This window comes from Mauremys mutica, chromosome 4 (genome assembly GCF_020497125.1).
Source record: "Mauremys mutica isolate MM-2020 ecotype Southern chromosome 4, ASM2049712v1, whole genome shotgun sequence".
NCBI classification, from domain to species: Eukaryota; Metazoa; Chordata; order Testudines; family Geoemydidae; genus Mauremys; species Mauremys mutica.
This window is the reverse complement of record NC_059075.1, coordinates 125,603,221-125,614,113: the sequence shown is the minus strand read 5'-3', so window position 1 is coordinate 125,614,113 and position 10,893 is coordinate 125,603,221. Positions and strand designations below refer to the sequence as shown.

Genomic DNA, 10,893 nt, shown 5'->3' with positions numbered 1-10,893 from the left:
CTTCTGCCTGCCCCAGGGCAAGTCAAAAATCTCCCCACACCTTTGGAAGAACAGAGGCCAACTCTGCCCACCTCCAACATGTTCCAGCGTCCAAAGCGAGGAGTACGTGAGGCCTTTTGGAGGCTTCTGCCTCCACCTACTGGCCGTTTGCAAAACTATTAATAAGGGGGGGTACTAAATAGCTTTCACAGGAGCTACTGCTGAGTCCTAGGGGGCCTGACCTCCCACTGATGCAACACGGCCCCCGCGTAACAGAATAAACCAAACACAAGTTAACTGAGTAACAACAGCCCCACCGTCACGAGGGCCGGCTCGGCTCCGCTCCGCTGCGGGCAACACCCTGCAAAGTTAAAGGGCCCACAGGGAGGCCAAGGCCCTTGGTAGGGTTTTAACTTGGACCCCTGGTGGGTCTCGCCCACTATTGGGGGATGTTGAGAGTGACTCCAGTCCCTGCCCCCAATCCAGACCCCCCGCACCCCAATCCCCCTATCACCGAGCCAGCCCCACGCTGTATCCCCAATCCCCCTGCCAGTCAGCCCCACCCTGTATCCCTGCGGTTCCGCGGGAGGCGGCGCTGCCCCCGCCCATCGCTCACCCGCTCCGTCCGGCCCCGGTCCGGGGTGCCACTCCGCCCCTCCGCACAGGCCCCAGCCGAGCGGAATCGCGGCATGGAAGGGGCGTGGCTAAATTCGAATTCTCCCTCCTGGACGTCACAATAACAAAGTTACCGCCCAGCGCGATGATTGGTGGCTCCCCCCCCCCCCCCGCCTGTTTTAGACCCGAGCGGCCAATGAAAGCTTGGCCCCCAGCGCACCCGCCCGCGTCCCAAAAGAGGAGGGAGCGGGTTGGCTGTGACACCGGAGGTGCGCAACGCTGCTGTTCCCCTGGGCGGAGTGTTTCCGGCGTGCGAGCAGCATGGCCGCGGTGCCCCCCGACTCCTGGCAGCCGCCCGCCGTCTCCATGGAAACCACGTGAGGGGCCGCTGGGAGCCTCCATCCTCCCTACCCGGGGGGCCCGCCTGGGTCTCTTTGCTCGGCCCAGTGGGCGGGTCCGGGGCTTCGCGCGGCGTTCAAGCCCGGTTCGCGCCCGGGGCGGTTTGCAGGCTGGCAGCGGGAGGGGGCGCGTCCGGGGCTCACAGCATGGCCTGCCCCAGGCCTCGGCTGTGGCGTGGGCAGCGGCGGGGTGTTCCGCGTGGGGAGCCGGCGGCTGGCTCGTGTCCGCCCAGGGTGGGGGGCGGAAGTGACCTGCCGGGCAGGGTGGGAGGCGAGCCCCCGGGTGCTCGGGCTCTGAGCCGGCACGATACTGGCCCCTCGCACCGCAGACCCCGCAGGGTGTGTCTGTCTGTAGGTCTGATCGCCGCTGCCGCCCCTCCCAGGCGCTGGGGAGCCCTGAGCCCTTTCGGTGTGTTTCCCTCCTGTAGCATGGGGACCATTGTCCTGGAGCTGTACTGGAAACACGCGCCCAAGACCTGTAAGAACTTCGCTGAATTAGGCAGGCGAGGTTATTACAATGGCACAAAGTTCCACAGGATCATTAAAGACTTCATGATCCAAGGGGGAGATCCGACGGGAACAGGTAAGGCCCAAAGCGAAAGTCGGTGCGCTGGGTACACAACTGGGAGCCTGGTCTGCTCTTCATGGGTGCAGGGGGCGTGAGTGTCTGCGGGAGCTAAACCTCCCTGGCAGACCTCAAGGAAGCATATGTGTGGTGACGCTTCCTGCTCCAGTGTATGCCCTTGGCGTCCCAAGGGCTGGCCATCCCAGGGAGGCCAGAGGACTGAAGGAGGTGTAAAGTAAAGTGGAAGGATGGCCCAGTGTTTATGACACTAATATGGGACTTGGGGAAACCCAGGTTCAATTCCCTGTGCCCATAAAGATTTCTAGTATGACCTCAACCAAGTCATGTAGGGTAGGTCTACAGGCTGCCTGTAGAGTACAGATAAAAGCACGTCCAGCTAGCCTGTGTATAAACAGCAGTGTAGATGGTGAGGCAGAGCTTAAGAGTGTCTTACATGCCTGAACTCCTAGGGTATAAACCCTCCGTGTTGTCTAAACACCCAAGCAGTGCCTCCCACCTCCACACTGCTATTTCCTGCTGCCGCCTCCTGCTGCCAGAGTCTTTCCCCATTGCAGTGAAAGATTCCAGCAGTGGAAAAAAGGCTCTGTCGGGGGAGGCAGTGTGGAAAAGGCTCTGGCAAGGGGGGAGCCTTTCAGTGTGGTATGCAACTATATGTGTAATTCCTATACTCTACATGCTGCCATTAGCGTAGATGTAGCCTTAGTTGTTCTGGGCCTCAGCTCCCCATCTGTAAATTGGAACTAATAGTATGGCCCTACCTCACAGGGGTGTGTGAGGTTAAATACATTACAGGTTGTGAGATGCTTTGATTCTGTGGCAGTGGGAGCCCTATTAGATTGCATTACCTGGAAGCAGAGTAAGTGCCCAGTGGCAATGTCAAAGTGGCAGCAGCCCCTAACCCCCATGGTTCTAGACTTGCAGGTTCCTACAACATGACTGCTAGTCTGTTCTTATTAAGACAGTAAATAACATAATGCCACAATATCAATTCATGGTACAGCCAGTCCTTGAACAGTGCAATGCAGTTCTTGTCGCCCCATCTTTAAAAAGATATATTAGAATTTGGAAAGGTACAGAGAGAGGCAACAAAAATGATTAGGGGTATGGAACAGCTTCCATATGAGGAGAGATTAAAAAGACTGGGACTGTTCTGCTTGGAAAAGAGACAGCTAAGGGGGGGCTATGATAGAGGTCTATAAAATCATGACTGTTGTGGAGAAAGTGACTAGGGAAGTGTTACTTACCCCTTATGAAATTCATAGACAGCATGTTTAACACAAACAAAAGGAGATATTTCTTCACACAATGCACAGTGGAACTTGGTGCCAGGGGATGTTGTGAAGGCAAAAAGTATAACAGGATTAAAAAAAGAATTAGATCAGTTCATGGAGGATAGGCTCTTCAATGGCTATTAACCAAGATGGGCAGGGACCAGCCCCATGCTCTTGGTATCTCTAAACCTCTGACTGCCAGAAATGGGGACTGGATGATGGGATGTATCTAGGGTGACCAGACAGCAAGTGTGGAAAAATTGGGACAGGGGGTGGAGGGTAATAGGAGTCTATATAAGAAAAAGACCCCAAAATTGGGACTGTCCCTATAAAATTGGGACATTGGGTCACCCTACTGACAGGGTGGGTTTTTTGTTTTTGCCCCAGATCCCTAAATGGCCCCCTTAAGGATTGAACTCACAACCCTGGGTTTAGCAGGCCACTGCTCAAACCACTGAGCTATCCATCCTGTGCTGAGCATCACATGTTACCAATAGAACTGAACAAACCTCATTTCCTAGACTGTTGGCTGGCACTTGTATGACAGTGAGCGTGGTCTTGAATGTGTAACATGGCTTTCTGAATTGGCATATCTGCTTTTCTCCGCTGGGCAGGCAGAGGGGGTGCATCCATTTATGGGAAGCAGTTTGAAGATGAACTTCATCCAGAACTAAAATTTACAGGTAAGTGCCATTTGAGGGACCTGTGTGGATGTTTTGTTAACCTTGCAGGTTGGGCATAGCACCAATTTAGGGCTCAGTCCCACTGTCTTTATGCAGAAGTCATTGGGAGTCTGGGTGAAGTGAGGGCTGCAGGCTTGGTAGCTCTTAACGACAAGTGAAGCATTAAAGAGACTTGGCAGGAAATGAAAAAGTAACAACTAACTAGGGTCGCCTTGCGGACAAATAAACGATAACATGGTACCCTCTCCTCCTCAAACAAATGGAATTGAGGAGCTATGACCCCATAGCCTGCAGAGTTAATGCTGCAGCTGTCCTGTTTTCAGCTAAGTAGTCTCTTCCCAAGGATAGTTATGGAGATAGACCTATCTCATAGAACTGGAAGGGACCCTGAAAGGTCATCAAGTCCAGCCTCCTGTCTTCACTAGCAGGACCAAGTACTGATTTTCCCCCAGATCCCTAAGTGGCCCCCTCAAGGATTGCACTCCCAACACTGGGTTTAGCAGGCCAATGCTCAAACCACTGAGCTAGTTAATCAGTGGTCTAATGCCAGCGGAACTCCTTGTGCTAAATCACAAATCCCAAAGGCTGAATATGTTTGCCGCCTTTAAAATTATTTCTGTGAATCAAGGTAAAGGTCAGCTGGGTTGTTACAAACACAATGTTTCGAACTCGCCTGGGAGTGCAATGTGGTGATAGGCTTCCTGTGTAATACAACTAAACTGTTCTTACATTCTAATTCAGCTCGTAAAGACCTCAACTGCGAGGGCTCCTGGGCCCCCTTCTGTTGTTTATACAGGAGTTACAATGCACCGGCGTCCTTATGGGAACAAATTACAGTGCGTGAGTCTCACTTAATCAAAATTACCCTAGCTGAGCACACAAAGGATGTTTAACAGGAGTAGAGAATAACTGTAAGAAGCTTTTTGCTGTATGTTTGATCCTGGTAATTAAGCCATATGACTGGATCCTTAGTTGCTACCAGAAGTAATTGGCTTAGGAAGAGACTGATCTGGTTTTTGGGTTTGGTTTGGTTTTAACTGAAACTGGCTTCAGATCTTCGGTCTAAAGGCAGGTTACTAACTCGTACCCGTTCTTTCAAAGGTGCAGGAATCCTTGCCATGGCTAATGCCGGCCCAGACACGAATGGCAGTCAGTTCTTTATAACCTTGGCACCAACCCAGTGGCTCGATGGGAAGCACACTATCTTTGGCCGTGTTTGCCAAGGGATTGGGGTGGTGAACAGAGTGGGCATGGTGGAGACAAATGCCCAAGATCGCCCAGCAGATGATGTGAAGATTCTGAAGGCTTACCCATCGGGTTAGACCAGGGTCCTCTGCAGTTAATCTGTTGGCACTCCCATGTGTTAAATCCTGTATCCCCCATGGGATTGTCCTGTCATTCCAGGGAATGCGAGCCAGTGGTTTAGGCCCAGCGTTTACCTACTCTACAATCTATTTGAGGCAGTTTTTTTTTAAAGTAAAGCGGATTTAAAAATATCTACAATTAGTTTGCCTAGGAACTAAAGTGAACCGGGTTCTCTTCAAGAGCGCTGGCAGTGCTGTTTCTCCTGAGCTACCTCCTGCCTCACTGGGGAAAGGGTCTCTTGTCAAAGCCTTGTGGCCTGAAATTACCCCTGCTGAACCCTGTTTTGGTTGGTGTGCCCAGGGTGCAAGTACCCACCATGCCACCCCTTTGCTCTCTGTTCTGAGTGGTAAGGGAACTGTCTCATGCAAAGGCCACACAGAGCAGATGGCTGGCATGCCATGCATACTCACAGCTGTGCTGCAATCCAGTGTGGCTGTTGGACCTCAGCAGCAAAGGAGCAATAACAAGGTTGCAGCACTCTCTCCTTTGAGGGTGAGGGAGTTGACATGTCGAGAGAAGGAAGATTCTAATCAGGAGAGTCTGACAACTTGCATCCTCATTTATTGGTAAACGTTGGGCCTAGCCAGCTTGACGGCATCCCCTTTAACACACTCTCCGAGCTGGGCAATCAGTGACTTTGTCTTATTTTTCTAAAAGGCAACCAAAAGGCCATGTTAATCTATAGGATCATTTGAACCAAGAGTACAGTGGAACATGATTAATGTGCCGAACTGGACTAGGAGAACAGGCAGTGGGAAATTTTTCCCCAGCACCCAAGAACTTATTCCAGCATGTGGGGCTACCTTAAATGTCATTCATTCATGTTTAGAATGAACTTGTAAGGAGAATCCACAGCTTCCTGGAGAAGAGCAGAATCTTCCATGGTCTCTAGGATATGGATACCGAATCCCCCTCTCTCAGAGAACTGAGTTTCTGTGAAATCTAATTCAGCCCCCCCGTTAAAGCTCCTTGTCACAGGAGACTTGTTGCAGGAAGACAGATGTGTGCGTGCATGGAAGATCAGTGTGCTCTCGTATACTCTTTGTAATACATGGATTTTCTTAAAATAAAGGTCTGAAATGCATTCTGTAGAGGGCATGGTTGCTGATGTGGGGCAGGACTCAACAGCGTCAATGGGCCTGCGACTCCATTGCTTTAATACAACTTCTTTTAAAGTGGAAGAACATTCCCACTGAAATAATGCTTTCAGGCTCTGCCTCAAATGCCACTGAAAGCATCTCCCACTGTGTTTTTCTCTGCTGGTGAAACTTAATAACTTCCAGGGCCTCTGATTGAAGAGCTTCTCTCCTTGGGGACAGCAGTCTCCTGAAGAGAGGCAGGTAAGCAAACAATGACTGGTTGAGTTGAAGGGGACTGCTCTTGCAGTAGCTGCAGTAGGCTGAGGCAAGTTCACTGCTGCTCTGATCTCTGTCCCTGGAAATGCTAACTAGGTAGAGAGGTGTCCGGTTTCACTGGTGTGCAAAGGTGACTCCTGCAGGGAGCTGGTTGCTCAGAAGAAATCTCTCCACTCACCTGTGGTACCCTGCAAATGTATGTGACTCCTTGAAGGGCCTTTGACTTCTAGCAGGGACTGCTCTTCAGCTGTCCTGTGCCTACTCACCTGCCTTCAAAGCACTGTACGCTTGGCAGGAAGCGAATCCTATCTCCTGCTCGCTGCAGTCCTAATGCAATAGAGCTTGTCAGAGCAGCTGTTGCACTGAACTTTCCCTCGGGCAGCTGGTTGGTTTGGTTCTGCTCGCTGGACACCTGCAGTTCTGTGACCTGGGGAGTTAATGGAGTGGAGTGGATCTGTCTGTGCAGGTAGCACAAGTGTGTAAGGAGGCAACTGAACAAGGAGCTGATCCCTTCTTGAGGGGGGGAAAAGGGTGGGGTGCAGGCAGTCTGAGGTGTAGCACGACTAGTCTGCTGTTGTCACAGCTACCCACTGACCTCAGGCTGAATGGCTGGGCACTTTTCCCTTAACAGTGAAATGTGAAACTTGACTAATGCATCATTAGGGCTGCACACTAAGCACTGAAGTCCCCACTGGACCCATTCAACCTCCACTTCCTTATTGGTGGAAGGCCTTGCACTCAACTCAGTGGCACTTCAGGACTTCAGAAAAGCACTTCGACTCCCTCAGGGAACTGATGGGCAGGATCCCCAGGGAGGCTTATATGAGGGGGGAAAGGAGTCCAGGAGAGCTGGCTGTATTTTAAAGAAGCCTTATTGAGGGCTCAGGAACAAACCATCCTGATGTGCAGAAAGAATAGCAAATATGGCAGGCAGCCAGCTTGGCTTAACAGAAATCTTCAGTGAGCTTAAACATAAAAAGGAAGCTTACAAGAAGTGGAAACTTGGACAGATGACTAGGGAGGAGTATAAAATTGCTCGAGCATGCAAGGGGGTAATCAGGAAAGCCAAGGCAAAATTGGAGTTAGAGCTAGCAAGGGATGTGAAGGGTAACAAGAAGGGTTTCTACAAGTATGTTAGCAACAAGGTGGTGGTCAGGGAAAGTGTGGGCCCCTTACTGAATGGGGGAGGCAACCTAGTGACAGATGATGTAGAAAAAGCTGAAGTACTCGATGCTTTTTTTTTTAACCTTGGCCTTCACAGACAAGGTCAGATCCCAGACTGCTGCACTGGGCAGCACGGTATGGGGAGGAGGTGAACAGCCCTCAGTGGTTAAGGACTGTTTAGAAAAGCTGGACATGCACAAGTCCATGGGTCCAGATCTAGAGCATCCAAGGGTGCTGAGGGAGTTGGCTGATGTGATTGCAGAGTGATTGGCCATTATCTTTGAAGCAACCTTCTGACAGCATCTGCTCTGCCAGTGAAGCACAGCCTGGTTGTATTGATTGAACTATATCAATCAAAGGGAGAATTTGTTGCATAAATGAACCGAGCAGGCTTTCAACTGGAATCTTATTGGAATTTGCTGGTCCTGGTTATGAACTCATCCAGCAAAACTATGGATGATGAAGAAAGTCTTTTTAAAAACAATACAGATCACTTATTGTCTGATGTATGTTTGGTGGGGCCAGCAGCTGCCTCTGAAGTTGTAGATACTGCAGCTGATGGATGTTCATAACCCCTTTCTGTCTAACCTGGACCCTGAAACAAGAGTAATGCAAGTCACTCTCACTGAGTATTACTTGGTGCACTGCTTGAAAAACATGAAATTGTAAATGAAAGATTCCTCCTCCTGCAGCTGTTTGTACCACTGCTTAAATGGCTTAATTTATTCTAGCCCCAGTTTTATAGAGAAAATAATTAATGATGAGGATTATCTAAATCTATTTAAACCTTTATCTCGAGCTAGCAACATCCTAAACAGCTTGAAAGGGAAATTTAAATGTTAAAATTCATAAATGCCTAATACAATTTTCAATAGGAAATCTTCACCTAGGCTGATTATATCATAGAATAAAAAATTATTTCAGAAGTCCAGCAATAACAGTCAAAATGTCATTGATAAACAATCCCACAGCAAACTAACACACCCATCATATTTTGAACACAACCATTTTGAAATTCTTAAGGCCGTAATCCACTCCAACCACCTCTGCATGACTATAATCCAAGTCACTGGCCTAGGGAGACGTGCCAGGCTGCTCAAGAGAATGGTGCAAAGTCAGTTTGCCAACCAGTTGATCCAGACGGTTCGGGTGTCCACATTATCAGCTCCAAAGTCACTGCCTGCTGCTCAGCATTTCTCATCAGGTGGTTTTATTCTGTATCTCTTTGTTGCCCTTTTTCCATTTTGCACTTTTCTTCTGCCCCAGAGGTACAGGTACAGGCTTCCTAGGCCCCTTCCTCTAACGACTGGCATGTGAATCCCTGCTTTTCTTCCCCTGGACACATTGCAGAGCCATCTGCAGTGACACCGAGCAGCCTCTCTCTTGGCAGTCTCAGCCAGGTGGCCCCGGGGGATGTGGCGAGGGGGTCCCTGCTGGGCAGGGCTGCGAAGGTTGCCCTAGGGGTGGGTAATCAGAGGCCTTTGGTCTCCAGGGCTGATGAGGTGGCTCCTTTCCCAGCACCACATTCACTCTAAAATGTAGTGGACAGTAGGGAGGAGCAGGGGAAGGAGCCCACAGCTCGAGATCGGAGCAGCTCTGTCTTTGGAGCCCTGCAGAAGCAGAGCCCCTGGGCATCCAGCCAGTCTCAAATGTGCCCACTAGGGGCCAGTGTCACTCCACAGCTGCTGTGCTGGCGATGAGGACTGCAGGGGCCCAGGGGACAGCGCTCCAGAGAGGAGAGTGGGGCAAAGGGCCCAGGCCGTGTGCCTGGGAAACTTGCTCAGGGACTAATTCCCAAGCCACTTCCAGCTGGACCAGCCCAAGCACGGCCCAGGGGCTAACAGGGCAGCTTTGCTTTGTCTGCCATAGGGGCAAGCCCCGGCCTGGCTGTGGGAAGGAGCAAGCCTGAACTGCAGCCAGGCTACTTAGGGAAGATGGAGCAGAGCATGCTGGGACATGTAGCCTGCACAGGGACCACGCTGGAGCAGTGCAGCCTGGGAACCGCAGTCTCCACAGGGAACATGCTGGAGCAGGGCATGCTGGGGTGTGTAGCCTTGGTGGTCCTGGCTGGTATGGTTCAGGCACACAGGTTCAGGCAGCCCCCATGTGGCCACCTTAATGATTATGAGCTTGGCCCCAGAATCCTGCCTTTTTTAAAAAAAAGACAACGCTGTGTTTGGATTAATGAACTGCCCTCTGCCCACCAGGTGTCGGGGCAACAAGTGTCACCAGTTTCCTGCTGCACAGCACAAGAGGATCTGCCCCCCATTCTCACTGCTGCCTGATGGGGCAGAGCCACCAGCTCTTCTCTGCCCCCAATTCATTCATTGTGTGTCCCCCTCCTCCACCTGCAGCTCCAGAGGCTCCCCTCCCTGCCTCTTCCCCCATCAGGTGTTGCAGGGAGGGGGAGAAGACTGATCCATTGCTCGTGGGAGGGGAGGGGGAGCAGGGCTGCACTGGGCGGCTAAGCTCTTTCTACTTCCCCCTCACCTCCCGTGAAAATGATGTCAGCTCATGGGGTGGGGTTAGAGCACTGCCTGCTTCCTACAGCAGCCCTGATTGGCTGCTCTTTCCATAGAGATGGGGCAGTGGGGGTTGCAGCCAATCAGGAGTTTTCCCCGAGGCAGGGGTGGAATTCCATAGGGCTGGAGCTTTGCAAGGAGAGGGGTGTTATATTCACACACACAAGTTAGGTAAAAACATAAATGCTCTGACTGGAAGGTTACAATGTAACAAGAGCTTGTGCCCTGGAATTGCGAACGATAGCCCGATCTGCCTGCTTTCGCATATCTATAAATTGTTCACTAAAATAATAACAAATCGACTATCATGAAACCTGGATGAACAGCAACCTAGAGAGCAGGCTGGCTTTCGAAGGAATTATAGCACGCTAGACCACCTCTTCGTTCTAAACCAACTACTAGAGCGTTCAAGGGAATACAAGTTCCCTTTATGCATTGCCTTCATGGTCTACGAGAAGGTGTTCGACAGCGTAGAGACTAACACCGTTCTTGAAGCTCTTTCAGAACAGTGCATCAGCACAAAATATATCACATTACTAAAGGAAGCGAACTCTGGCTGCAGCATGGACATATTGCTGTTTGATACTCCCCTCCAAATCCCCATTGAGAAAAGTGTGAAACAAGGAGATACAGTTTCACTAAAATTATTCACAGCCTGGCTTGCATTGGTTTTTCGATGAGCAGACTTGAAAGGTGGGATTAATATCAACGGCGAGCGGCTAAACCATCTCAGGTTCGCAGATGATATACTGCTGATAGCTGAAAATACAGCCCAGCTTGAGAGAGTGCTTAAAGAACTGAACGTGAAAAGTAGTCAAGTCTGATTAAAAATGAATCAGTCGAAAACGAAATACATGAGATCAGATGTTCTGCCAAGAACCCAAATAACTTTTGGAGGAGAGTAGATCCAAGAGGTTGATAAATACGTTTATTTGGGCCAGGAAGTCAACATGTG

At 50.5% G+C, this 10,893-nt stretch overlaps 1 protein-coding gene across 1 annotated transcript; it reads left to right on the top strand.

Moving 5' to 3' along the window:
* Positions 1–795: 795 nt before the first annotated feature.
* On the top strand, positions 796–5,981 carry PPIL1 (peptidylprolyl isomerase like 1). Its single transcript, XM_045016519.1, has 4 exons — positions 796–971; positions 1,421–1,575; positions 3,464–3,532; positions 4,634–5,981. Exons 1-4 carry the CDS (start codon positions 916–918, stop codon positions 4,852–4,854), a joined length of 501 nt encoding a protein of 166 aa, XP_044872454.1. The 5' UTR covers positions 796–915; the 3' UTR covers positions 4,855–5,981.
* The last annotated feature ends 4,912 nt before the right edge of the window (positions 5,982–10,893 follow it).

Bases quoted from the DNA above. Each gene is read 5' to 3' on its own strand.
- PPIL1 (XM_045016519.1), top strand. From the start codon at position 916: ATGGCCGCGGTGCCCCCCGACTCCTGGCAGCCGCCCGCCGTCTCCATG. The intron at 1,576-3,463 runs GTAAGGCCCAAA...TCCGCTGGGCAG, and splicing joins GGGAGATCCGACGGGAACAG to GCAGAGGGGGTGCATCCATT. The intron at 3,533-4,633 runs GTAAGTGCCATT...GTTCTTTCAAAG, and splicing joins TCCAGAACTAAAATTTACAG to GTGCAGGAATCCTTGCCATG.